This window comes from Lontra canadensis, unplaced genomic scaffold, assembly GCF_010015895.1.
Source record: "Lontra canadensis isolate GAN:19392208 unplaced genomic scaffold, GSC_riverotter_1.0 scaffold154, whole genome shotgun sequence".
In the NCBI taxonomy this organism is placed as follows: Eukaryota; Metazoa; Chordata; class Mammalia; order Carnivora; family Mustelidae; genus Lontra; species Lontra canadensis.
Window position 1 is genome coordinate 182546 of NW_022631148.1, and position 27142 is coordinate 209687.

General features: G+C 57.6%; 2 protein-coding genes across 12 annotated transcripts in view; both read right to left on the reverse strand.

Annotated features, from left to right (window-relative positions):
• Positions 1–332: 332 nt before the first annotated feature.
• On the reverse strand, positions 333–7511 carry CHRM4 (cholinergic receptor muscarinic 4). The gene is made up of 2 exons (XM_032844639.1): positions 7346–7511; positions 333–2388 (listed from the first exon to the last, which is right to left on the reverse strand). Exon 2 carries the CDS (start codon positions 2357–2359, stop codon positions 923–925), a length of 1437 nt encoding a protein of 478 aa, XP_032700530.1. The 5' UTR covers positions 2360–2388; positions 7346–7511; the 3' UTR covers positions 333–922.
• Positions 7512–12463: 4952 nt separating this feature from the next.
• AMBRA1 (autophagy and beclin 1 regulator 1) overlaps positions 12464–27142 on the reverse strand; it is a 174105-nt gene continuing 159426 nt past the window's right edge. For 7 of the 11 annotated variants that reach the window (XM_032844605.1, XM_032844599.1, XM_032844598.1 and 4 more), the window contains 3 exons: positions 20055–20147; positions 18585–18778; positions 12464–13270 (listed from right to left, as the gene is read on the reverse strand). In XM_032844605.1, the coding sequence (XP_032700496.1) occupies positions 12774–13270; positions 18585–18778; positions 20055–20147 (784 nt within the window). In that variant the 3' untranslated portion in view covers positions 12464–12773. Of the gene's footprint in view, positions 13271–18584; positions 18779–20054; positions 20148–27142 lie in introns of those variants that run through there. The other 4 variants (XR_004381140.1, XR_004381139.1, XM_032844600.1 and 1 more) reach the window with 3 other exon arrangements.

Sequence of the window (27142 nt, forward strand, 5' to 3'; positions counted from 1 at the left end):
GTTCTATCCATTGGGGGAGAGGAGATGGGAGCTGCTTGCCTGAACCCTGTGTGGGTCAAGTTGGCCCCCATTCTCCCTGGCAGCCCAGGCCTCCCTCACATGCTGCAGAAGCCTGCTGGGGGGGCTCTTCAGAATCGGGGGGCCCTCTCTGCTCAGCGCGGGACCGCAGGAAGCCAGACCTCCGCTCCTGAGCGTGAGATGCTGACCTCCTAGCTGCCCCATCCTGACCATGACCAGGACAGTGCTGGGGGGAAGGGGTTGAGAGGGGAAGGGGGGTGCCTGAGAGCCCAGAAGGGCCTGGCCTCCAGCTAGCCCACCCGCCCACCCAACCAGCGCCTGGCCGAGTGGCTGCAGCAAGGAGAGCTCTGCCCCTGGAATGGGACCTGGGAGGAGGGGCTGGGCCTACATGCGGGGTGCAGCAGGGAGAAAGCACCAACTACAGCAGAATGGGGGGACCCTACCCCTCCACTCCCTTCCCAAGCCTCCTTTCCCCAGCATCGGCTCCCTTGCTCCTCCCACGGGGATCCCGGGCTTCTGCTCCCCCCCCAGATGTCCATTCTCCCAGCCGCGCCGGTTGGTCACAGTGGGCCAGGTGCCCCAGAAGCCCAGCGCCTCCCAGCAACCTGAGGCGGGCCAACAGAGGGGGCGCCGGGCAGTCTGCTCCAGACACTTCTGGGGCTGAGCCTCCTTCGGCCTGTGCTGAGTGGAGATCTGGTCTGTCTGCATCCCACCACAGCTGCTTCCTGAGCCTCACAGGGCTCTCGGGGACCTCAGTTCTCTTCAGTGAACAGGAAGGCGGAGAGACGCTTCCAGATTTCCAGACCTCTCCGCGACCGCCACGGGAGGGACCACCCCCGCGACCACCCCCGCGGCTCAGCGCACACACGCGACCACCAGCACCTCCTGTGGCGCCTCTGCCCGCCTACCTGGCTGTGCCGATGTTCCTATACTGGCACAGCAACAGGTGCCGGAAGGTCTTTTTAAAGGTGGCGTTGCAGAGGGCGTAGCAGGCGGGGTTGATGGTGCTGTTGACGTAGCAGAGCCAGTAGCCGATGGACCACACCGTTTCGGGGATGCAGCTGTGGCAGAAGGTGTTCACCAGGACCATGACGTTGTACGGCGTCCAGGTGAGGATGAAGGCCAGCAGGATGGCGAAGATGGTCCGAGTCACCTTGCGCTCCCGGGCCGCCATCTGGCGCTTCTTGCGCACCTGGTTGCGGGCAATGCTGGCGAACTTGCGGGCCACATTGGCCGCCGGACGCATGCCCGCGGGCGTGGCCGGGACGATCTCGATGGCTGTCACACACTCATTACCAGTCTGCTTCGTCACAATCTGGATCTTGGACCATTTGGAAGCGGGGTTGAGGGCCCGTGGCTGGAGGGGAGGGGCGGGCACGGCCGGCGTGGTGGCCTCCGCAGTGGACAGCTCCGTGGGGGGCCGTTCCTTGGTGTTGTGTGTGGCGCTGCCTGAGCTGGACTCATTGGAAGTGTCCTTGTCGGCCATGGGGCGCGGCGGGGGCGGCAGGGCCGGGGGAGGGGCCTCCTCCAGCTTCCCGTTGCGCAGCTCCTCGGGGCCCGCGTCCCCCGGCGGGGCCTTCTGGAGGCTCTGCTTCATCAGGGGGCTCTTGAGGAAGGCCAGGGTCTTGGCCTTCTTCTCCTTGGGGCCTTCGGGCCGGTGCTTGTGGACTCGGCTGCGACTGGCCAGGGAGATGTGGATGTAGAGCACCGTCATGATGACTACAGGCAGGTAGAAGGCCGCGATGGCAGTGCCGAAGGTCACCGCCGGGTTGGACAGGAACTGGATGAAGCACTGGTTGTCTGGCACCGTCCGCTTGCCCACCACGAACTGCCAGAACAAGATGGCGGGCGCCCAGAGCACGAAGGACAAGACCCAGGCGGCGGCGATCATGAGGCCTGCCATCTTGGTGGTGCGCCGGGCTGGGTAGGTGAGGGGCTTGGTGACGCAGAAGTAGCGGTCAAAGCTGATGATGAGGAGGTTCATGACCGAAGCGTTGCTCACCACATAGTCCAGGGCCAGCCACAGGTCACAGACCACGGCGCCCAGAGGCCAGTAGCCCTTGATGATGTACACGGTGTAGAGGTTCATGGAGAAAGCGCCGATGATGAGGTCGGCACATGCCAGGCTGAAGAGGAAGTAGTTGTTGACTGTCTGCAGCTGCCTGTTAACCTTGATAGACAGCATCACCAGGATGTTGCCCACGACAGTCACCAGGCTCAACGAGCCCGTCACCGTGGCGATGAATACCATTTCCACAGTCTCGTAGCGGTTATGCGTGGACGTGACCAAGCGCACGGACTGGTTGCCCGAGCTGCCATTGACTGGTGTGATATTCGCCATTTTGGTTAGCCGGGGCAGCCAGGCAGTGTCTGGAGGAGGAGGGAGAGAGGAAAGGGTGAGCTGCTGAAGGAGTTTAGAGAGGTAATATGAGGTGACAAAGGAACATCGTCCTGTGGGACCTTGGAAAACTCCGCCCATCACTGGCTCGTTTCTTCACCCATTTATCACATATTAAGCGCCTACTGTGTGCAGGCACCGTCCTGGATACAGGAGTTACGGAAGTGATTGAGACACACAAGATCCCCACCCTCACGGAGCTTCCAGTCTGATCGGGGCAGACAGACGAACGTGCAAACCACAAAAAAAAAAAAAAAAAAAAAAGCTGGAAGGAAAACAAGAGGGCAAATGGTATATAGTGGGTGAGTCAGAGGAGAGACAGGGATGCTTCCTTGTTGGGTGATCAGTGAAGGCCTCTCCAAGGAGGGGATCTGGACAATGGCAGGGAGACAGCCATGTGAAGAGTCACAGAGGTGGCTTAGTCGGGGCAATAGCCAGAGCAAAGGCCCTGGGGTACATATGGGGCAGAGAGAGAGAAGGCCAGTGTGTGCAGGCCCCAGAGAAGCAATGGGGAGGGTCTTCAGTGGTCCCAGACGTCAGCATGTAGCTCTGGTCAGGAGCGTTCATTGACCTCCTCAGTCATTTTGTGATCAAACATCCCGGGGGACCTGTCCTCCATCCTCCTAGATGGCACTGGGGACACAGGCAAGAATATATATTAGCAGCTAAGACTTCTCATCTACTAAGTGTCGGGCACTTTTCTTTACTTTCTATCAACATTAACTAAGGTCTTCCTCACGACACATCTGTGAAGTAGAAACCTTTATTTTTCACTACTTCCAGCTGAGGAAACTGAGGCACAGAGATACTAAATAACCTGCCCAAAGTTCCACAAGTCCTTGACGTCCTGCTGCTGCCCCAGAAGCCTAAGGGTTCTGGCAGAGGGAGACCTGAAGAGCCACAAGAGCCCGTGAGGCCACCTTGGGGAAGGCTCCGGGGATGACCGGGGTGGCCTGGAGTGGGGAACCACCGAGGACGAGGAGAGTGCCATGTAGAGGGCCCAGGAAGGTACATACCAACACAGCCTCCCCTCTCCGAGCTCCCCATCCCAGCCCCAGGGTGTGGGGGGGGCGCTCAGTGCAGGGGTGGTAAGGACCATCCACAGTAAGGGGCTGAGGGAGGACCAGGAGGAGTCAGAAGCTGAGAGTGCCTGTCAGCCAAGGAAAGACACAAGGGCTTCCAAGGGGCCGGCACGAGCTCTCGGCCCAACTGGGGACACAAAGGGGCCTCAAAGTATCCCAGAGGGAAGGGGGGGACGCTGCGAGGGAGCCTGTGGCCACCCCGAGGGCACCTCCTGGCCCGCCAGAACACATGGAGAGCATCCCGGCTAGGGCCACCCAAGCACACGGCCCCTCCGCTGAGCCTGTACCCGCTCCCACCCAGGGCCCTCCTCATCTCTCCCCTGCTTTCCTCTCCCATACACGTGAGGGAGGCCCACGCCCAGTGCGCTATGCCAGGGCAGCCGTTCAGCCCAGCCTCCTTCACACCCGCCAACACACGCACCATTACACACGCACACGGGCCCCGTCCCAGCCCCGCCAGCCCCGCGCGCTGTCGTATACACAACGTCTGTGTGTGACAGAGAGGAAGAGAGAGGGCGAGGCAGCCAGTGTGGAGGAAGGAGCACTCACCCAGCAGCCCAGGCTCCAAGGCCAGCAGGGTCCTGGCTCTAGATCAGCCACCTCACCTTCCCACCCCTCTCTTTCTCGTTTGCAAAAACAGAGAGGACCCCGTCCCAGACCCCTCCCAAGCAGCTACGGGGACCAGCAACTGAACTTTCCATCTGCCGCAAGAAAATGCGCCAGAGGCTAGAGGCAAGAACCAGGGTGACCCACCCCCACCCCACGCCTGGCCTCAACCCCTCTCATTCCCCTCTGCAGACCCAGCCCCAGCCTCCTGGCCTGGCAGTTCACATTCCCCTGTCTAAATCCTTGGTTCTCAGGAGGAGAGGCTCAAAGAGGGGTGTTGCCATTTCCAAGGTCACACATGAGTCAAGGGCAAAGGCTAAAAATCAGCCTCTCTGGGGTCCCTGACAGCCCCATTTCATCTTGGAGAGTTTCCGGTGTCTCCCTCTGAGCTGGTAGGGCAGAAGCACCTAGCAGGGAGGGCCGGCCCTCCCCAGGCAGGTGCAAGCCGGTGCAGGGTGGGCAGGATGGATCTGTCCGCCAGCTCCAAAGAAAGCCCCATCTCAGCCTCCAGGGGCCAGGACACAGGCCAGCGAGATGGGAATGGGGCCAGAAGTCCCAAATACGAAAAACATAGGAGCCCTGGTTTACTGAGTGTTAACTAGGAGTCAAGAATCCTTCTGAGCTTTTTCAGCAGATTACCTGGTTTAATCCCTACAGAAGCCTGATAAGGCCGGTACTATTAGTATCCCCATCTCACTGATGTAACTATCTTCCTACAGATGAGGATAATGTTAATTAACTTGCCCAAAGTCATCCCGTGTGTAAGGGGGAAGGGCTCAATTAGAACACAGGAGCCACCTTCTCAACCTCAAACTGTCTCAGGTGGATTTCCTGCCTCTGCTGTCTACTGCTCAAAATCAAAGAACTAAGGGTTCCCTCCCGCTCCCTGCCGGCTCCCCCACTTAGCTTTCCCAGAAGAGACCTCTTATCTCCATGGGGGACAGACATCTTGTCTCCAAGGAGGTGACAAGTGGTTTAGTTCCCCTCTGGGTCCGCTAGGGGAAGCTGCCAGCGGCAGAAAGGGTGAAGCATGGTGCCTTGCCGACTCCCGCCCCAGCATCTTTCTGAACCCCTCGGTCCCCTCCCCACCCCCCCGCACACATTCTGACAGCAACCCTCTCTGGGGCCTCTCTCTGCCATGCAGGCCCGCCGGAGATCCGGAGATCCGGGAGTCGAGCAGCCGCTGCCCAGGGCTGTGCACACCGCTAGATGGCAATGTCGAGCCCTGGGTGCCGGCTCCTGACTCCGGGCGGGCGGCGGCTCTTTGCCGCCGCCCCCAACTCCAGTGCGACGGAGAACACAGAGGCTCCAGGGCAGGGCCTCCCAAGGGTAGGACGTGCCCGCACCCCGCAACCCCACCCCTTTGCCAGGCTCTGCTCGCGAGCTGCCCTCGGCGCCGCGCGGGTTCAGTGGTGGGAAAGTCAAGGGCGCCGGGCTTCCACCCGGCCCCGCGGAGCAACGTGTGGGCGGGAAGGCGAGTGCGAGTTCTGTTTGTGTGTGATTACTGGGGAGCGCGAGTAGAAGCGAGTAGCTGTCTGCATGTGCGTGTGTGCGCGCTCGGCCACGCCTGGATACCAGTGGGCCCGTGTGCGCGTGAGCAGGCCCATGCCATGTGGACACGTGCTTGTGCATGCGGGCGCGGGCCCGGGGTGCTGTGGTCTGGGGAATGCACACGATTTGGGTATGCCTGTACCTGTGAGTTTGCGTACAAGAGCAAACGCAGAGCCCACAGTAGGTGACCTGCCCGCATTCAAACCGCCCTGCCAGGGGACCTCAGTTCAGACTTCCGCTGTCTGAGCGCAGAGAAGATCCAGTCTAGAGCCAGTGTCTGAAGTGTGCCCGTGCCCCGCTCGTGGGTGGGAAGGGGTAGCGGCTAGACTACAATCTGGGCTGCGACGGGCCTCCTGACCTTGGGGCATCGTCTCAGCCAGCGCCCAGTGGTGTATGGGTCCCCAACGCTGTGGCGTGGTGTCCCAGCCTGGGACTGACTTCTGTCGAGGGGCCTCTGCTGGAGTCGCCCCACTGGCCTTCCAAGACAGCCGGCTCAGCTCAGCGTGCTCAGGAGCATTATGGTCAAAGGGTGCCCAGTCAGCCGGTGGGAGTATACCGGCAGCACCCCCAAAACGGGGAGGCCCAGCCGGGGCTTAGGTCAGTTGAGTGTAAGATTCATTCCCTCCCACACTTCTAACCCTGCACCCCGCCGGAGAGGCACCATCTGGCCCCAGCGGCTAGAGTGGGCTCCCGGTTTCTGGAGCTCTGGGCCTGGGTGGACCTCGAGGGCCGGGTTGGGAGTTATTATTGGGCTCTCCTGGAGGCGCTTCCAGGTCCCCTTCCTGGTCAATGGGGCCCTGGCTCTCCGGTGCCCCGCCCTCCCCCCAACCCCCTAGCACGCAGTTCCTGCAGCCTCTGGGCGTGGGCACCGTGCTTTCCCGGGTTCTGGAGCCCCCCCTTTTCCGGACGAGAAGGGAGCGCGTGCTCTGGACGTCGTGGGGAGGGGGTTGGGGTGTGGGTCTTGGTTCTTAGGCATTCACTTTAAGGCTCCGGAAAGGCTGTGCCCCTGGATCCGTCCCTGGGGCGGGAGAAGAGACTCAAGAGTTCACAGGAGGGAAAAGAGGCTCAGGGAATTCGCCGGGGACACTGCGCCTGACACTTCCGCCCCTGGGCCCGGGGCTTGGCTCCGGCTCTCCCGGGCTCTACCGAGGCTCGGAGCCTGGACAACAGCAGGCGGTAGTCCTAGAGTGGGGGAGGGGCGCCAGGGGAGGGTAGGGGTATTTCCGTCGGGGTTCAAGGTCGCGGATGGAGGACTTCATGGACCGGAGTGGGCTGGCAGCGCCGGGGGTTGGGGGCGGGGAGACGGGCGGGAAAAAGGCTCCTTAGGGCTCCAGAGCCTGGCGCCCTCCAGAGCTGCCCGTGGGAGGGCTGGAGTGCGGGGTCCCGCCCCCGACGGCTGCCCCTGGCGCCCTGAGGGCTGTGGGCGGGCACCCCTCCCCCGACCTCCTGAATGTCCATTCCCTCCCAGAGGCGCACCTGGAGAAGCTTCCGAGACTCCGGGTCTTTCTTCCCGCGGGGCCCCTCACCCTCGGGCTCTGTGCAGCTCCAAGCACCGCGCTCGTCCCCAAAAGAGCCTGGGGCCCCGTCCCAGTGGGACCCGTCTCCGGGGAGCCTCAGAGGGTCCGGGAGCCCCACGTCCTTCTCCCCCAACCGAGTCCCCCTGCCCCCGCGCCGCCGCGTAGTCACTTACCAGACACCTCCGCCCCGGTCCCCTCGCACCTGACAGACGGCGGGACCAGCGGGCGGCCCGCGGGCCAGCGGGCGGGGCGCGAGGCCGGGCCGCGGGCCGGGGGCGGGGACGGGGTGCCGAGGGGCGGCCCCTGCTCCGCCCGCAGCTCCCGGCGCTGTGGCTTCGACTCGCGCTCACGCTCGCACTTTTCCCCGAGCCGCGTGATGTCACGGGGAAGCAGCCAATCCTGGTGGGGCCGCGCCGCCCGCCCCGGGCCGGCCACCCAACTGCGACGCGCGGGGGGCACCACCCGGGGCGTCGGGGACCCCAGCTACGCGCGCCCCTCACTAGAGCCGGCCGACAAGCTCCCCGCTCGGCCACTATGGGGGCACCGCCCCCGGCTGGCAGTACTGCTTAGCAGGGGGCGCTGCCCTCCCGGGAGGCTGGGGTGGGGGGGTGGGGTGTCCGCGTTGTCATGGGGACGCGGCGCCCCCTCGCGGGCTGGGGAGGGAGCTGGCAGCCCCGTCTGGCTGCGCTCTCCGCCTCCGCTCTGACCAAGCACCCGGGACCTGGAGGTGGTCTCGCACCCCGCCTGGACCTCCCTCCCTACGGGGCCCCGCTCACAGTGGGACCTCGGAGGAGCGGGTGTTTGACCCCAACAAGAGGTTACGGGTGGGTGGGGTCGGCTCAGCCGTCACGGTTCCGTCGGGGCAGAGAGCCGAGGGCCGGAAGCTTCCAGCCTCAGGGCCGCTAGTCGGCCGCCGGGCTGCCAGAGAGGAGGGGCGCCGTCGGGGCCTGGGAAGGAGCTGGAGAGAGAAGACAGGCAACAGTCCGCCAGGGAGGGAGGAGCCCGGCCATCGCACACAACACTTGCCCGGCCCCCGACCACCGCCGCCACCCGGCTCCCGGCTCCCGCACTCCAGGCCGGGGAAGGGGTGCGCATCCCCTCTCCGGCCCCGGGATGGGACGCGCCGCCCAGGCAGCCGCGGCCTGGAGGGCGAGTTCACCGATGCCTGTGAGGGAGAGCTGAGTGCCCAAGGTCACCTGGGGCGGAGCCCGGAGCGAGACCCCAGAGGGCGAGTGGTGTCTTGAGGTTTCCGGGAACCGCATGGGTCGGGGCCTGGAGACTTGGGTCCTTGCTTGTGCGGAGCGTCCGCGGCTGGGGCGCCAGCGAACGAGTCCGGTGACTTCAGCACCTCGGAGAGCTCCACCTCTACCCTGACCTTGTAGGCTTCGCACCGCAATACAGGGCACCCACATTTCTGACACGACCTTTCCTGGGGCCAGCCAGGGTCCGACTAGTTCCTCCCCACCCCCACCTCACGCCCAGGCCCTGATGCCTGTTACCCCAAACTCTTTGAGCACAAACACCGGATTAACCTTAAGACCGCGGGTTCCTTCTCTTGGAAAAACAACTCAGGTCCCGCCTCTCCACCCTCCCCCAAGGACGGGGGGAGGCGGGGGGCTGTGAGGGGGGCGGTGGAGGCGGGGAAGGCAGTAGAGGGGAGGCGGCAGGAGCTGTCAGAGAAGGGGCGGTAACTGGGGGAAGACCGGGAGCTTCGGGGCTTTTGGTGTGTTCTCCATACTGAATGCGAATGATCTGGTCTTCCATGAGCCTCATAACCAAGGACGAAAGAAGCTGTTGTTCTTGCCCCCACTTCACAGATGAGAAAACGGGCTCAGCTGGTTCATATGACAATCAGATGATAGTCCTGCCCTTGTTCCACTTTGCCATCTCTCTCCTTAGGGTCTAGGAGAGGAGGGTGCTCCTAGGAAGGTGAAATTATGGGGGGGGGTGTCTATGTGTGTGTGTGTGTGTGTGTGTAATGAGGAGACAGGGGAGGCCAGATATTTATAAAGTCAAACAGGGGAAACAAGCCAGGCCAAGGAATGGGGGCCACAGAAATTGAAATGTCTCCAACCACTGCCTTGAGTTCTTCCAGAATCAGTCAGGCAAAGTTGCTCGTTTCCCTGAAATCCTTACCATGGGGTAGGTAGGGTTGACCCCTCCAATCCCAAACCCAACAGTGAACTATGGAGAGCAGAGTTGGGAACCAGGGGACCTGGTTTTGTCTTTGCTCTCTGCCTTTGACTCAACTGGGTTCATTGACAACTTGGGTGTATAGAACTCCTCTGAACCGAACTCATCTCCACCAAGCTCTGTCCTGCTGACCCCACAACCTTGTTATTAACAGGCAAGGGGCCCAGAGGCTCTACTACTGGTAAGGAGCTTCTTCCTTTTTTTTTTTTTTTTTAATGATTTCAACTTTTTTTTTTTTTTAACATTTTATTTATTTGTCAGAGAGAGAGAGCGAGCGAGCACGGGCAGACAGAGTAGCAGGCAGAGGCAGAGGGAGAAGCAGGCTCCCTGCCGAGCAAAGAGCCTGATGTGGAACTCGATCCCAGGACGCTGGGATCATGACCCCGAGCTGAAGGCAGCGGCTTAACCAACTGAGCCACCCACGCGTCCCTGGTAGGGAGCTTCTATCCACCAGGCGAGGGCTTTCTAAAGAAGGAAAGGGGTTGATGTGGAGATAAAGTTTTGACAGGTAGCTGCTGGGCTCTTCATTGGCCAGACAGGATAGAGGCAAGGCTGGCAGGACCAAAGTTGGATGCTCTCATCCACAAGGCCTCTTCATAACCCTGTTTTCCAAAATAACAGCAAGTCGGGTCCTCATCTGGGTTCAAACCCTGGGTCAGTTAGTTGTTTGGCTTGGGGGGTGGTACCAGTTCCCATCTTGGAGGGTTTTTGTGATGAGGACAGAGATAATACACATTGAGTCCTTGGCACGTGGTTTACACTAAACAAATTCATAGTCTCTACTGTCAGACCAAGGAATTCTTCCTCTCCCTGGGGGTTGGGATATGTGGGTAGAGGGCAGGGACTGCAGTAGGGCAATCCTTCTGCCCTTCAATGAGTAATTCAAATCCCACATCTTCAAAGAAGGCTGGCCCTAACCACTCCAGTGCTCTCTGACCTAGAATGAAATTACAGAGTTCCAAGTAACTGTAAGAGTTTACATAATACAAGCTCTGTATCTTACTACAAGGCAGGAAAATGAAGCAGATAAAAGGCAAGTGGCTTGCCCAAGGTCACACAGCTGGCTGATGTGTCTTAGTCCAGAACCTACTGTTATAATGTTCCAGAAAGTTCTAGCATTCGTAACTATGTAATAGCTCTACACATTGTTCTGTATTACTTGCTTGCCTGTTTAATCTTTTGGTTTTGTCTCCGTTGGGACAGTAATTCTACAAGCTCCAGAGCACCTGGGACAGAGTCGGGCACACAAGAGATAGTCAAGAAATAGCCGTTGCTTGGGCACCTGCGTGGTTCATCGGTTGAGCGTCTGCCTTTGGTTCAGGTCACGATCCCAGGGTCCTGGGATCGAACCCCACCTCAGGGTTCCTCTCCGGGAATCCCTGCAGGCAGGGAACCTGCTTCTCCCTCTTCCCCTCCAGCCCCCTCCCGGACTCATGCTCGCGCTCTAGTAAATAAAATCTTTAAAAAAAGAAATAGCTATTGCTGGCAAAAACCCCTGGGCTGGCTGCTTTCTTGTATACTTCTCTAAGAGTTGGGGCAAATATCCTCCTCCCACTTTCTAAGTGGCTTGAAACTCAACAGTGGCCAAGCAAGGCCCACAGCTACAGCAGGCCCTTCAGCCACGACACAAAATAAAGGGAACTTAAGGGGCGCCTGGGTGGCTCAGTGGGTTAAAGCCACTGCCTTTGGCTCAGGTCATGGTCTCAGGGTCCTGGGATCGAGCCCCGCATCGGGCTCTCTGCTCAGCAGGGAGCCTGCTTCCCTTCCTCTCTGCCTGCCTCTGCCTACTTGTGATCTCTGTCAAATAAATAAATAAAATCTTAAAAAAAAAAAAAGGGAACTTGAGCAGCCGGCAAGTGGCATCTTAGAGGGATGCCTGCAGACCAGCCCAGGCCCCCACCTGGCCAGCCCAGACACCCATGATGGGTGGTTTCCGGGCACCAGCGAGGATCCAGCTTTTTGGTCAGTCACAGTCATACCTTCATTCCAGACCCACAGTCCTGGATAGGAAGCAATCAGGATGAGGGCCTTTCTGTCATTGCTACTTACCCCCCTGTCACTGTTAAGGCTGCCCCAATCCTTAGCAAGCCTGGGGGAAGCAGGAGGTGGCGGGGCACAGAGCCGGGGTACCATGCACACGTGGCAGCCCATACCTGACTGGCTTCTTCTGCTGAGGCAACAGACAGGGCTCCCCACATAGGACAGCAGCACCAGAAACTGCATGACAGAACCCAGGCCCGCTTAGTTCAGGGGCCCCCTCTCCCCCAACCCCTCAATCACCACCCCCTCCTCCGTCCTCCATGGAAACAAACAGAGAGGAGCCTGGTGAGGGGCGTGTCATCATTTTAATGATGTAGATCTTTGGTGTTTCCCTCATTAGCAGTCAGACTATCCCCTCTCCTCCCACCACAATGTTTCTATGATGAGTTACAAACAGAAAAGAAATCACATTTTCATACTAAAAACAAAATAATCAGAGCCTTGATTTCTCCACTAGAAACTACACATACAGTTCAAGATTCCACATGCAACACCTTAAGTCACAGACCGAGACCTCACACTCTGACCTGGAGTCTCATCCCCTCCCCCAGCCTGCGGCTGGCTTTGGCCTGGGCTCATGTAATACTGTTACCCACAGGTGCTGCTCTGAGGGCCGGGGGGCGGGGGGGCAGGCGGAGAGGAGCCTGGTGGACAAGCCCCGGGGGCTGGCCAGCCTACACCCCCCACTCCTGAGTGAGGACCTGCCCACCATCCCTTGACCCCATCCTGTATCGGGCAAGCAGGCTGCCCCCTTCACTCCATGGTTGTCCCCCATCACTAAGTGCAGGAAGTCCCTGTCTTCAGGAATCCGGGAGCCTGGCCTGACCCCTGACTGTGGTCTCTGTGGGGTAAGATCAAGAGGCTGAAGCTCTGGAAGGCTCAGAGATGGAGGTGGCTCCTGGGGGGGCCAGGCTGCTCCTCCTGCTCTTGGGCTCCTAGTGGCTCTGCCCATGCAACAGGGGGACAGGGCAAAGCTGCCCCACTGGCCACTGTCCTGGATGGTTAGGCCCAGATCTGGAAGATAGTTCACCCTTCTGAGCTCTCTGCCCAGTGGTGAGTCACTAGCCATGTTTCTGGGAGAAAGGGGGGGTTCATGGCAGGGTACCCACTTCCTCCTCCCTTTACACGGAGCACAGCAGTAGGGCTCCCCTGGGCTCCAGATCCTCCAGAAGGTTCTAGTCCCGAGGCAAGCCTTGCCCATTCGACTGCCTCAAGCCCACTGCCTCTGACCTCACTCGGGGCCCCCCCTCTTGCTCCTGTTCCCTGATGCAGCCCGCAGCTCTTCCGCGTGGACAGTTCCCAGTCAGCTGTGAGGTCCAGTTTCTGCTCAGCGGTTCCAAGGGGAAGCACCAGTGCACACATGGGTCTCTACCTGTTCCGTGGCTCCCTGCTGGGGCCCGCAGCCTCCCCCCTGCCGCTGCCACTGCCTTCAGCAAGGTGGTTGTTATTGGTCATGTCGCAGTGCAGGGTTGGTCCTTCGGTGCGGGGAATGGGGAGAGGGACGGGGACCGGGGAGGAAGGCGGCAGGGGCGGCTGGGGCAGCTCCCGCCCTGGAGCACTAGGCTGGTCCCAGGAGGCTGTCCGGGGGCTCAGGCCCCGCTCTGCCAGCTGCCCGGGCTCCGCGAGCAGTCCCCGAGAGGCAGAGGGCCGGGGGGAGGACGCGCGGGTGGCCGAGGGCTCAGCGCCGGTCTGGGAGCCGCGGTGGATGCGGTGGCTGACGATGATGCTGTTGCCGAAGCCGCCCATGGAGGCCATGGTGGTGCTCTGCTCCCGCTGCACCACGGCCGTCATGCCCCCTTCCGCCATCAGCCGCTGGATCCTGCTGAGGGCGTCTTCCCCGCTCGCACCAGACTCGGAGCCTTCTCCTGGAAGGTAGGGAGCACAGGACAGAGGGAGTTCGTGGCTTTCCGGGACCACACAGGCCACCGTGAGGAGGAGCTGGGGGATTCTCCGCCAAAAGCAGAAACGAGAAGAGTCCAACTCCTTTGGAGAATCAGTCAGAGACTTGAAAGCTAGACAAGACTCCCCAAATGATCCTAATTCCCATTTCTGTTCTACTGGTCGGAAAACTGCGGTGGAGGATGGCATGAGGTGGCCAATGCCACTCAGCCAGTTAAGAGGCAGAGCTGGACCAGAAAACGGGCATTTGGCTTCGACCCTTCCAGCACACGTGGCAGGCTAGTCACTACATGAATGAAGGTGGCGGGGTGGCCACAGATGGCTTGCTTTGTCTGCCTTCTCCCTGTCCGGGTAACTGGGGGACCCAGCCTGGAGAGAGGGTGTGCTGCCTGGTCGGTGGAAAGAGAGGGCGACCTGCAGAGTGTGGCCTGAAGGCAAATGGTCTGCTCGGCCTCATTTCAAAGCTGTGCTGTCTTCCCTCGGTGTTGCTCTGTTTACTTCCTAAAAGCTCACAAGGAAGACTGGGTTTTTAACTGTTCCCTAGAAGGCATTCTGTCTCCTCTCTTCCCAAAACCACCAGATTTCCCACGCTGTTTCCCATTTACTGTTCTCCTTGGCTTGGGCAGGATGCCTGATACCCTCATCCTTCCCCGGAGACAGCCAACGGCCCAGGCCTGAGGCTTCAGCGCACATCTCCAGGGAGGGAGAGAAGGTTCTGTTCCTTCCCCAAAGGCCTGGGCATCCCCACCCCTCTTGTGTGTGAGCAGGGGAGGCTCTTGCTCATATCTGTTCTGTACTAGCAGGGTGACCTTGGACAAGTCTCTTAATGTCCACCTTGCCCAGTGCCGGGCCGAGAAAATGAGACAACAGGCACGGTGGACGCTTCGCGGCGGCTGTGCTGATGAACCTGGGGTCCGGGAGGAGTGGGGCTCTGTCCTGAGCTCCTCCCACCTGCGCTACCCCACAGCCAACCCAAGCCTGCGGGCCACCAGGACCGGCACTACCTATCAACTTAGCTGCTGTGGCTACTTGCTGGCCAGTTTGGGATTTTGCAGACTTGGGGGCACTGACGGTGAGGGTTTTTCTTTTTTTGGGTACTTACTGTCAACAGCTATTTTTGTAAGACTTTTTTTGCTCCCTCCCTGTCCAGTCCCTTTTCTCTGCTTGCCTTATGAGAGCTGGATTTCCAGCCAGCCAGCTTCACATCTTCATGGTGTCTCAGGCCCCATTAGATCTCTCCCTCCTGGTCGGTGCTTGGCAGCCTCATGCCATGGGCCTTCGCCAGGTGCATCTCTCCAGGACCAGGCCGTGCAGACTCTGCCTGAGCTTTCCCTTCCCTGCCTGCAGTTTGCTTTTCTCCCCATCAACGCTACCCATCCACACCCCGACCTCTAAGGCGGCTGCTCTTCCCCGCTTCCCCCTCAGACAGCTCAGCGCCAACTCCCAGGGCAGAAGGGAAGACACTTCTCTCAGGGGACAAAGTCTTCCAACGGTGGGGCAGAGGGTAAGAGGAAAGGTCAACCTAGGGCCGCGGTGCTGGCACAGCTCCTACCCTGTAAGCCAAAAGGGCTGCTGGCGAGGCCCCCTGGGGACCTCTCTGTGCTCGCTGCCACCCCCAATGCTTTCCAAGAACTCTGTGCACTGAGGGCCTCCCCAGCTGGGTCTGGGATGTGCAGGGGGCTGGCCCGAGGCCTGCTGGCATTGGAACTCATTGTGCTGGGCTCTGTGCCTAGTGAACTATCAGCTCTTTTCACGAAGCTCACTTCCGGGGGCAGGACAGGGCTGCCTTGGGGCCCCAAGGGCAGTGCTATAGCCAGGTCTTCGGAGAGGCCCTCCTGTGCTTTTCTGCTGTTCCCATGGCTCTGGCCTGGGCCACCTCTCACCACAACTGTGGCTGTTATGTCCTGACTGGTCTTCGTGCTTCCTACCTCTTCCCTTTCCAGCCAGCCTCCACGCTGCAGCTATTACCATTCTAATTAAGCTCAGACTCACTGAGTTCTAGTTAAGTCCCTAATCTGTTTAAAACCCAGCAGCTCCAAGGGCTCTCAAAGTTGTCAAGACACCTTAGCAGGGCATTTAAGGGCCCTCTGGTCACATCCCAGCCACTTCCCCGAATATCCTCCCTTCCTGCACCAATGCTCTTACCAAAGCTGCTGTGTGGGACACTGCTGTGTGCGTGCCTGCCCCTGCTCACTCACACTGGGGACACCCTGGGAATGTCAAGGTCAATGTAAATACCACCCCTCCCACCTGGCCTTCTGTGGACCCCAGCAGGAAGTGGCTGCTCCCTCCCTGAGCCCTCCCAGTGCCCCATCCTTCCACAGGTGTTATTTGTGGCTGTGGTATCTCCCGCCTGGGCTGCAAGTCCCTGAAGGTCTCAGAGTGAGTTTTATTTATCTTTGGGTCCGGTGTCTAATGCATGGCCTTGCACTTGGCATCCATCTGTCATGTGAATGTGTGGCTGAATGAAAGGGCTCCCAGGCTGATCACAGGTGCTCCAGACTTAAGGTACTCTGTGAAATCTGGTCACATGTCATCCCTCTGCTGTATGAGAAGTACTTAAGTGTTTGTTTCCTTTCTGAACTTGCTTTTGAAGGAAAAGGCAATGGTTTCATCTCGGAATCTGCTTCTCTCTGCAATGCTTTTGGATTCATGGTGCCTAACACAGTATCAATCATAAAGTCAGTGCTCAAACAGACTAGATGGAGAAGTTAAGCTGTGTCCGTGGATGGCTTCCTCTCGGCTGGTGCACACAGCTGTGAGCTGTGCTTCTCCCTCCGGGACTCCAAGCCAGGCTAACTCTTACCCTGGCACATTCTTCAAGAAGAAAACACACTGGAGCCTGAGGGAAAAGGCAACCATGGCCGGGGATCCAAGCTATTAGCTCTAGGAGCAGTGGTGGCCATAGAGGCTAATTCTGCTGTCTCCACCCCCCGCAAGAGCATTTCTTTTTGTCTTTGAAAAATGGGAAACTGGGTTACTGTTGACAGGACATCTTTTCCTTGGCAAGTTCTAAGGTACATTCTAGATGCAGACGCCAGGATGTGATCAGCAAGTTCCCATAATGCCCTGTAACTACATTTAATTCTGGGGCTTTCATTGCCCAGAAGAGGGAAGCGAGGCCGAGTAGAAGGAAGAGCTGCCCTTCCTGCCCTCAGGGAACACGCTGGCCTTCTAGCCCCTCGCTTTCCACCTTTGCTTTTCCCTGGCCCCGGGCTACTGCGGTGGGGCTCTCATCTTCACCAGCCAAGAGGAGGCCTAGGCAACCTTTCTCCAGTGGTCAGAGGAGAGGAGTGCAGTGCAGCCAAGTTCAGGGGCAGGCCGTTGCCTCACTCAATCCATTCATTCCACAAAGCTCCTGAATGCCTACTGTATGCCGGGCAGGCATGGTATCAGTGTGGGGGGCAAAGAATGAGCCCAGGGAACGCTCCCCTCCATTTCTGAGTGACGGGAAACTTCGGGAAACTTTGAAGGTGGACAAGCTAAAGAGCTGATACTTGCAAACTCCCTCTGTGGAGGGCTCTTCCTGGAAGTCCTAGAAGGAGCTGAGGAGACTAATCCAATTTTTATTGAGTCAGAAAATGAACAGTGGCCTGGAAACCCTCTGTGTTGACTGATGGGGAAAGGGCTAAGGGAGGGGCGGCCCCAGAATGGGAATCAGTCATGCAGAGCCGTTTCCCCCACCGAATCCACCCGGGCCACTGACGTGTCGGGGTGCGCAGGGGATACCCACCTGGGCCCCACCTTCTAGCTAAGCCCAGGAGAAGGGTCAGCTAACTTCACTAAGGCTTTCCGCTACATGTTCCTGCAGCTGTGGCCACCAGTTTGCCAACACGGAGAGAGAGGAGCAGGGGTGAGAGTTGGGATTCCAGTATGCGGAGCCTCGAGGCCCACCTGCCGGATGGGGAAGGTGGGCCAGAGGGGACGTGTGTGCCTGAGGAGACACTTACTTCCTGGTCCCCTGCTTTGCTACCAGAGTGGCAGGAGAGGCCAGTGGTCCGATGGGGTAAGCACCTCAGAACAAAGCTCCTGGCGCCAGGAGAGATGAAGCTGGCCAGTGACATCTGTCCCCACAACCCATCCCTTTCCCCTCACTTCTTTCTATGTGAGGGACTTTCTGAAAGGGACCGGGGTGCTGAGAAGGGCTGGCGTCCACAGCTCCGGGCAAAGGTCACGGGCCCCAGACCGCCGCGGCAAGCTGCAGGAGCCCCTCTGCCGCACTTGGGCACCACACGGCTACACCTGCCTCCGCCAGCTGCTGTCCTCTGTGGCGAGGGGACAGGAAGGGAACTGCCCTGGGAAACTGGCCAGAACCAAGGAAGAGGCATGGGCCTCAGATGGGGATGCAGCCTGGGCCACAAACCAAAAAATGGACTCAACTTTTAAAAAATCTCCATTCACAGTGGGGAGAGGGACAGAGCCCTGTGGGGGGCTACTGGACAGAAAGCTGCTCCCTGGGGAGACACAGGCAGATCTGTCACTCTGCCTCCTTCAAATCACGGACGGCTCTTCCTTCTGCGGCCCTTTTGTGGCAAATGGCCCACACAGAGCTGAAGCATGTTGTGTCCGGCTGGAGGCGGCCTTGTTTGAAGGTCCGACTGGCGAGGGGCCGGGGCGGGGTAAGGGGAGTGACTGGGCGAGAACAGCCTGCTCAGCACAGCTGCCCACAGACTCCTAAGCGGCTCCAAGCTGTACCGCTGGGAAGTGCTAATCGGTTCTCAGAATCGTGAGGCCAGCACAGAGCTGGGGCCGAGGCCAGCGCAGATTCGGGGCTGAGGCCAGCCGAGCTACACCTGAGGTAGGTGAAGGAAGGGGCTGGTGGCGCACGGGCCACAGCCAGAATGGCAAGGAGCCGTGGGTGTGATCACGGCTGGCCCCAGAAGCCCAGGGCCCGGCGTGCCTGTCCTGGGAACAAGCGCCCGTGGCACTGAGTCTGTCTCGCAGCTTTTCCATCGAGGCCACCTCCTGTGTGCTCTCTCTGGAACATCAGCCTGGGTCCTCCGAGTCCTACAGAAGAGGGCGGTCAGGGTACTCGGTGGGAGCCAAGCAGAGCTGCAGGAGCAGCTCGGCCTGCTGCAAACAGTGACCCAGATCAGGGAAACGCTGTTCCTACCGAGGAGTCTCCTCGTGCCCCCAGGGGAACGCGCCCCGGGCAGGTGAGAGGGCGCTCCTCCGGAGAGGGGAGGGCCCTTTCTTGGCACCCGCTGTCTCTGCGGAGGGACCAGGAGGGCTGAGAGGACCCTCAGTCGTGTTTGTGCTCTAAAATTATGTGACTCTTACCTTCACCAGGGCCCGAAGCCGCTGTCCCTGGCTCCTGTAGCTCCCTCTCCGTCTGTGTTTCAGCATTCTGCAGCTGAAGGGCCAGAGTCTGGGTGCCCTGAGAGGTCACGGAGGTGGTGGGGTTCCGGGGCTGCAGTCCAATGGCATTCATCAGACCCATGTCTCTGTCTGTCCTCCACGTAGCTCTGCTGGTTCTAGAGAGAGAAAGGCAGACGGAAGTCAGGCAGCGCGTGGGACAGCACGCCTCGCCGAGTTCTACGTGCTCCCCACCAATCCTGCACAGCCCCCTGGAGCAGAGCCTGCAGGCTCTGAGGACAAACTATGTGCTCCAGTGGCTCCCTCCCAATGGTAGGTCACTCCTCCAGGTCAGGCCAAACCTGGGATGATGCGAGGAGGCTGCAGAACCACCCTGTTTTGCAAACCAGCTAGTTCCATCACTCCCTCAAACAGGGAGCGTCTTTCTGGGGAGGTAGAGGTGGCTGATCTTAAGACTCTTATTTACAAGCAGGAAGCCACCAGCTGACATCTGTGGGACAAAGGGTGAGCAGCAGGACCTTTCCTCTCTCAGCTTTCCCTTCCTTCTAACTATGTGCTGACAAGATTCCAGTTTAAATTTTTGGAACTTTCTCTGGATCTCCACATTAGAGGAAAAGCCCTCTGGTCTCCTTCAAGGCCTTCCCACAGCAGACCCTTGTAGGCAGGCAGCTCAAGCTGACCTATGAGTAAGGCCCAGGCAAAAAGCTAGCACCCCTCTTCCCTTGGGCATCTCCCAGGCACTGACCCCTTGGGAGAGGTGGAGCTGGAAGAAGAGGGAGCCCACGACTTCCGTGACAGGCACCAGCCACTCCTTTCTAGCTGCTTCTGGACACTGCTCCTCGAGCTACGCCTTGTAATTCCTCTAGGAAGCAGTGATTGACCAAGGTGTATTACTGACCCAGAACTTTTTGTCAGAATGTTCCAGGCCTCGTTAATAAACTAAGTGATAAGAGGATCAGGCCAGGCTTCTACTCTCTAACTGGCCCCTGCGGAAGGTCTGTCCCTGGGCTACAGCTCTGAGCAGCTTGTTCCCCGAGGCCCTGGCCACCTGCAGCACTGTCTACAGGTGCTCCGTGGGCCACAGGCACACTTCTTGGGGACAGCATCCCTCCCTACTGCTCTGTCTTCCCCCTCACGGTGTTCCCAGATACCATGGCCAGGATGGGAAAGGGCCCCAGGATGTCCTAGTTTGTTCTCAGTCAAGAATCTAAGAGCTTAGGTTTTTGTTCTCTACCTTAGCCACGGAATGCTTTTCTTAAATGAAACTGCAAAAGCTCAGTGCATAAAGCAGATCAAAGAGGAGCCGCTGTGGCTGAGGAGAGGCAGCGAGGGAGGCCGGAGCGGTCCGAGGGCACTGCCTGAGAGCCCATCCGAAACAGGAGGAAGGGACAGGCCTTTCTCCAGCGGCTGTGCCCTCTTCCTTCCCAAACTCACCCAGGCCTTTCACTGCTCCTGCTGCTGGAGTGGACCGTGAAGACAGTCTCGTTTAGCTGGTCCCAGTAGTACTCAACACCAGAGTTTAGGGCCCTGAAAACCAGTTGGGGAGGGTGGAAGAGAAAAGGTAGAGAGAGCATTAGAGAGAATGGCCAGAGCTCCGTACACCTCTAGGGCTTCGTGGACTGTGGCCTGGAAGCCCTCTTTAGTCTCTCAAGGGGCTGAGCTGAGACCAGGACTAGAGATTCCCACCAGGACGCTCAGTGCTGGAGCGACAGCCCAAGCGCCTGTAGCGGTGGGACTCTTCCTGCCTCTGAAGGCCGACGCAGCTCCTCTGAGGGCCCAAGAGAGCGCTAAGGAAGAGCCCCCCTATATGGAGGCAGTGGGCTGAGTGTTCTTCAGGCATGAAGAAAGGACCCAAGATGGCAAATGAGAGGCCAGGGAGGCCCTAGAGAGACAGGGCGCCATAGCCGGCCCTGCCTAAAGTCCAGGCTTCGTCCTCCAAAGCGGACAAAGCACAGGCTCCTGCCACCGGGTCTTCCCTGCTGCCATGGGGCAGGAAGGAAGGAAAATGAGGCATCTTACCCTTCGGAGTTCTCCCGCTGCCAATCTTGCCCTGCCTCCTCCTTTCCCTGGAATGGGCCATCAAGCCGTTCCTTTTTTTTTTTTTTTAAAGATTTTATTTGTTTATTTGACAGACAGAGATCACAAGTAGGCAGAGAGGCAGGCAGAGAGAAAGGGGGAAGCAGACTCCCCGCGGAGCAGAGAGCCCGATGCAGGGCTCGATCCCAGGACCCTGGGATCACGACCCGAGCTGAAGGCAGAGGCCTTAACGCACTGAGCCACCAGGCACCCCAAGCCGTTTCTTCTAATCTCACATGGGCCCCGCTAGCAGAAGGGAAGCCCTGGCTTCTCGTGTCTCTACAATGGCCTGCCACCCCAGGAAGCAACCCATAGACTGCTTTGGTTTTAAGGATTCCTTCCTGGAAAAGGGGTTACCTAGCAGTCACTGTGGTTGAGCGTGCAGTGCTGGTGGTGAAGGTGGGGACAGGAGATGGGGAAGTGATGTCTGATCCCGTCCAAACTCTGGTGTCCCTGGGGCACCTGGCAGGCTCAGTCAGTAGAGCTCGCAACTCTTGATCTCCAGGTGGTGAGTCTGAGGCCCATGCCCGGTGCAGACCTCACTTAAAAACAAAAACCAGGGGTGCCTGGGTGGCTCAGTGGGTTAAAGCCTCTGCCTTAGGCTCAGGTCATGATCCCAGGGTCCTGGGATGGAGCCCCACATCGGGCTCTCTGCTCAGCGGGGAGCCTGCTTCCTCCTCTCTCTCTCTCAGCCTCTCTGCCTATTTGTGATCTCTGCCTGTCAAATAAATAAATTTTGGGAAAAAAAAAAAAAAAAAAGAAACAAAACCCAAACCAAACCCTGGTGTCCCTCTGGAGACTGTAAGAGATACTCTTAACAGCCGGCTCGGCTCCTAGATGGGACAGGGCGTGCACACGTGCTGGAGGAACCGGGCCATGAACTCAACTGTGTCCCCCCAGATCCACAGATGGGAGGCCTATCCCCCAGTGAGACTGCAGCTGGAGAGACGGTCTTTAGGAGGTAATTAAGATTAAATGAAGCCAGAAGAGTGGGACTCTAATACAGAGACTGGCTTTATAAGAAGAGTAAGGAAGTGGGGCGCCTGGCTGGCTCAGTCAGCGGAGCATGCAACTCTCAATCTTGGGGCTGTGAGGTTTGAGCCCCACGCTGGGTGTAGAGACTATTTAAAAATAAAATCTTAGAAAAGAAGAAGAAAAAGAAAAAGAAGAGTAAGAAAGAGATCTTTCTCTTTCTCCACCATGAGAGGACACAGTGAGAAGACAGACCTCACCAGAACCCAGCCCTGCTGGCTCCTCCTCTCGGACTTCCACCCTCCAGAACTGTGAGGAAATAAATTTCTGTTGATTAAGACCTTCAGTCTGTGGTGTTCTGTAATGGCTGCCCGAGCTAAGACAAGCTCCGACAAAAGCCAACTTTCTCACCTAGAGGCCCCAGCCATCTTCCTTTAATGACAGAACTTCTTCAACAAAGAGCAGAAAAATCAAAGCCAGTGGGTCATGAGGAAAAGGCCATCTGTGGGGGCAGTGATGTCAGGATTAGCCAGGATGGGCACCTGACAGGGCCTGGATGGCGAGGGACCCCATATCAGGACAGTGTGCTACTGCGGGTGAAAGGGAACAGGCCTGGGCCAGAGCCCTGCATCTGTCTCTCAGTTGTCATGAAGATCCTGGGGACTGGGCTTCACCTAAGGGGCACACGAGCATCTTTGGAGGAAAAGAGCCACAGCCATGCACAGGTGCTCTTCCTTCCCTGCTCCAGTCTAACCACCCTCGGGTAGCCCCAGGGACCCACAGGGCTGCGTTTTTGGTGTGATCTTCTTCAGACCGTCCCTTTAAAAAGAAGCAGCTCCTTCCTCCTCAGAGCATTCAGCTCTCTTGGGGGGTGGGGTGCTGTCTGAGAACAGCAGGGGCACTGCAGAGCCCAGGAGACAGGAGAAGACCTTCCATGAGGGAAGAGGCAAAGGGCCAGAGGTCAACAGCAGCGGCCCACAAAACAAAGCCATCACTGCAGCTTTTGCTGAGCAAATTCTGGCTGCATGAGGCCCCACGTGAGGCCAGCTGCCAGGGAGCCTCTGATTTACAAACTTGTCAAGATTTATTGACAGGTGGCAGTACCATCTGGGGCCCTGCCAAATCTTTCCTCTGTAACTCCCGCTAGCCAGGGCTGGTTAGCGGCATCAAACCGTCCACACTAGACCTACGCCGAGCCATGCGCTGCGTGGACAGGAACCTTCCTTCCAGTTTCAGGCCACCTGAAGGCCCCAGTCCCTGTGCTGGGAGTGGCAGCGTCATGCTGATGGTCAGAGTCCCCTCAAACACCTTCCATTGGGCAGCATGCCCCGTCAGCTCAGAGCTGCGGGTTCAGGACATTCAGTGATGAGGTTGACGGCCAAGCAGAAGGCGACGACAGAGACTGGCAGATGTGCTGCTCCAGCCGGCCCCCTTCCTTACTGCGTACCACCCTGCCCCCTGCCATCAACAGGTCTACTGGAGCTCTGACCTGTTCTACTTTCTGTGATCAGAGCAGCTTGATGACAACAAGCTCATGTTTTTGGAAGTTTGGTTAAAATTCCAGGTACTGTACAAGGATCAGAGGTGAAGACACCCTCTCTGGCTGCTGAAACTCTTAGCCTCCAATATCTACCCAGTATCACTGATTTCCGCCTAAAAGCTGAAGAATGCTCCAAACCATCTCTTTTCTCCTTGAGTCTTAGTAAGGATCAATGAGTCACTGTTGCCTCTGGGTTCTTCCCGGAAGCCATGTAAACACACGAAGGGATGAGGAAGCGCGGGAAGGCCGAGCAGGGCCAGCCTTTCAAAGGGACTTGCTTCCACTTCCTCCCAGGCTTCCTTCAGCAGCATCTGCAGCCTGTGCTGCCAGGCTGGGCTCAGTGACTCCCTCACAACTGGGACCTTCTGAGTCCCCTCAACACAGCTAGGAGCTGGCCTGGCTTCCTCAGTGGTGACCATGCTCCCATGCAGATTATGGCTCTGAACATCTCAACTTTTTTTATTTTTTTTAAGATTTTATTTTTAAGTAATCTCTACACCTAAAGTGGGGCTCGAACTCACATACCCGAGATCAAGAGCTGCACGTTCCACCAACTCAGCCTGAACTTCTCCACTTCTAGGGAATATTCTCTTTGAGAACATCTTCTTTCATCTATCCCTTACATGGCTGTCTCTTTGAAAGAAGGACAGGCATTTATCCCCACTCTCTCTGCAACGTGGGAAAGAGCTGGCACCTGGCTCCTGTGGGACAGCCGGAAAGATGAAGTCTCTGTGGCTCCCTTCTGATTCAGGGTGTGCCTTTCTCTTCCTTGGTCAGTGATGCCTGATTGCAATCACTGTTTACAGAGGTAGTATCCTCTTAAGGCCCAGAGCTGGGGCCTTGTCAGGGGTCCCACACTCAGCCAGGGGGCCAAATGCCCCACAGTCCTGGCCTAGTTTCTTCTGGCAGGAGTCCCTCGATTCCGTCTTCAGAGCTGACTCTGAGAAGCAGTGGTCTTCCCAGCAACACCTCCCCCCCATTTGTAGGGCTGATCTATGAAGCCGGAAGTGAGCAAGCACCCCCTCACATCAATCTGGTACTTCACACCCACTGTGGTTATCGGTGGGGGTGTTGGCTGGGCTGGCAGTCAGCCAGCACAGCAGCAGCTTGGGAGGAGTGGCCGGTGGGGGAGCAAAGCAAAGGAGAAAGGAGGGCCTTGCTGCTAGGAAGGGTGGGGGGACCGGGCTATCAGCCACCCTAATGGCTTCGCACAGGCGCTACGGAGCCAGCTGCTCGTCTCCTCGCCTATCATCAGAATTTCATTCCCTGGAATGATGGGAGTATTTCCTGAGGCCTTGTTCTACTGTCAGTGGGGCTTTAGTGCCACCAAGAGATGCCCAAGGGGCTTGTGACCTCTGTCTTTGTGCTTGGAGAGTGTGTGGAGGCTCGGACAATGGAGGAGAATTCAAGAGGGAGACAGCACAAAGCGGGGTGCAGCTGCCCGTGTCCGCAGACAAAGGCAGACAAGCACCTGTTCTTGGGGGGAGGGCTGTAACCCCAGCCGGCCAGCTGCTATGCCCTTGGGAACAGGTGTGCGAGAGCCCTGTCGCCAGGGGAAGGGCGGGGAGCCTCAGGCAGCTGCCTACTGGACAGACAACAACCCTGAGCTCCTCCTGCCCTATTCACTTGTTCTCCTTGTTCTAGGCCAGAGACCACCACAGACTGTTCAAAAGATGTGAACATTCTCCCTTCTCCTCTCTCATTTCCCTCCATGTCAATCATCTGAGCCGCTTAAATGTCTCAACATGATCTAGGGCTGCATGCTTTACCTGAGGTCTTAAGAGAGCTATGAAATTACGCGGGTGTTCTTGTGGTATATTTTTCTGTAGAAGAGTGTACATGGTTTCTACCAGAATTTTAAAGTTATTCATGATAGAAAAAAGGTAAAAAGAAAAAAAAAAAAACACAACAAAACCAGCTGTAGGAAAGAGCTCAGAATTAGAAAGTCAGGGAGCCTAATTCTGTCACTGATCTGCTGGGCGGCCTTGGATAAGTCTTCCCGTCTTTACCTGAATACTGCTCCGTCTTCCCTGCCTGAAGCCAAACCCCACAGATACGAAGGGGACTGAGAAGCAGAGAAGCTCTGAACAAGTCAGGACAAAGTCAAGTCTGTCTTAGTTTACATGGTTCCCTCAAATATGCAGCCCTAAGATTTAGGGCATTTACCAGAATAACCCAACAATTCAGGAAAAATAGCAACCCCACACAGGCAGGGCAAGCTAGCTCTCTCTCGGGCCAACACGGCCAACACAACTAGGTCTGCAATGGGCCCCTGTCCGTGGTGTCAAATGCCAGTGCCCGCTTGCTCCTGGAAGAAGCCTGAGTTCCTGCAGCTACGTTCCCCAGGCAGCCCAGGATGGCTCCAGCCTGCTGGTGCTGGATGTTGAAGACAACATATGGGGAGAAAAGAGAGAAGAGAGGCCAAAGCCAGCTTCATGTTTGGCTGAGGTGTCCGTGACTCACAGCAAGTGCGGAGGCCGGGGTTTCAGACATATAAGCCTTTGTGGCACCACGATGAACTGGAGGTAGAGAGTCTGCCTCTGTTGGAGCAGGTCATTTTTACAAGGGAAGGGGCTGGGAGTTTGGCTGGGACAAAGGTTTCGTGGCTGGAGCTACAGATGAGACAATAATGTTGAGGAAGGATGTCTCGGAGAAACAGGGAAAGAAAGGCCTATAACTACAGTGTTGGTTAAGAATAAAATTATGGCCCAGAATTCTGTGCCAGTTTTGGAAAAGATGCCTATCAGAGTCCTCTTACGAACTCCTAAGAGGGTGAGATAAGATAATTGGTCTCATGTGATTTGGGAAAAAAGAAAGAGCTCAGAGCAGACTGATCCCAGGACTATGGTCAGGCCAGGGGGAGGGCAGAAACGGACAGACCCGGCGCCGAGACTAATAGTGGCACAGTCGTCAAAGAGGCAGGCGCGGTTCTGGGAAGGCACGAGGAGCTAGTGAGAGGGGCCCTCTGGACACAGAGCCTGAGCAGAGTGTGGCTGGTAGAACCAGTCTCAGACGGCAGCCTCTCTTTGGGAGGGGCTCCAAAAATGCAGGATAGAGTGAAAGAGCTGCCCTTAGAATAGGGTTTCCTTTCTCCTGAGCCACTGACCTAGCTCAGCGGACAAGGCTCGGTCACCAGTCACCTACCAGGCATGAGAACTGACCCAAATACACACCCTAGGAAAAATCACCAGAGGCCCTATCAAAAGGCAACACAGACACTTCCAACAGCCACAGACCCTACCAGACCAGTCACGCCATGCTCTGTGATCTGCAGAACACCCCTGGAGGAGACTCCGCACCAAGTGGAGGACAGCATTAGGACGGCCTGGAGGCAGCAGTGGCATTAGTCGGCTGGAACCCTGCGGCGGCCCGGGCAGTAATCAGCCTGATCCGCACTGACACACAGAGCTTCACGAGCCCCACCTGGCTGGGTCTGGGAACTGACGACAGACCTGGCTGACTCCCAGGGTCTCGAGTGAAAGAACAGACAGACCTCTGTCCTCCACAAGGGGAAGGGGTGTCATCAGGACCTACGACAGAAGTGTCCCCTCCTACCCCTTACTTCAGGATCAGATAATCAGCGTTCTGATTTAAATGGAGCTTTTCAATTTGCCTTCACTGTTATGAAGTGCAAGCAGAAAGGAAAACAGGCAGGACAGAGAGCCAGGCTGCTAGAGATCAGTGGCCTGACAAATTAGGGCTTTAACAATACTCTATTTCCAATTTTATTTCTTATGTTACGTCTGTGGCATTTACACAACCCAAGACCACCTGTTGAATTTTTCTAAAAGCGTTTAGAAAAGAATCTTTGATATCTATGCTTTGTCTGCAGGGAAACTTTACTATCACTAGGGAACCGGAGAACAAGAGAAAACAAAGGAAAAAACACACTGCCTTAGATTTATGAAGACATAATAACTAAACCAGTCTTTTG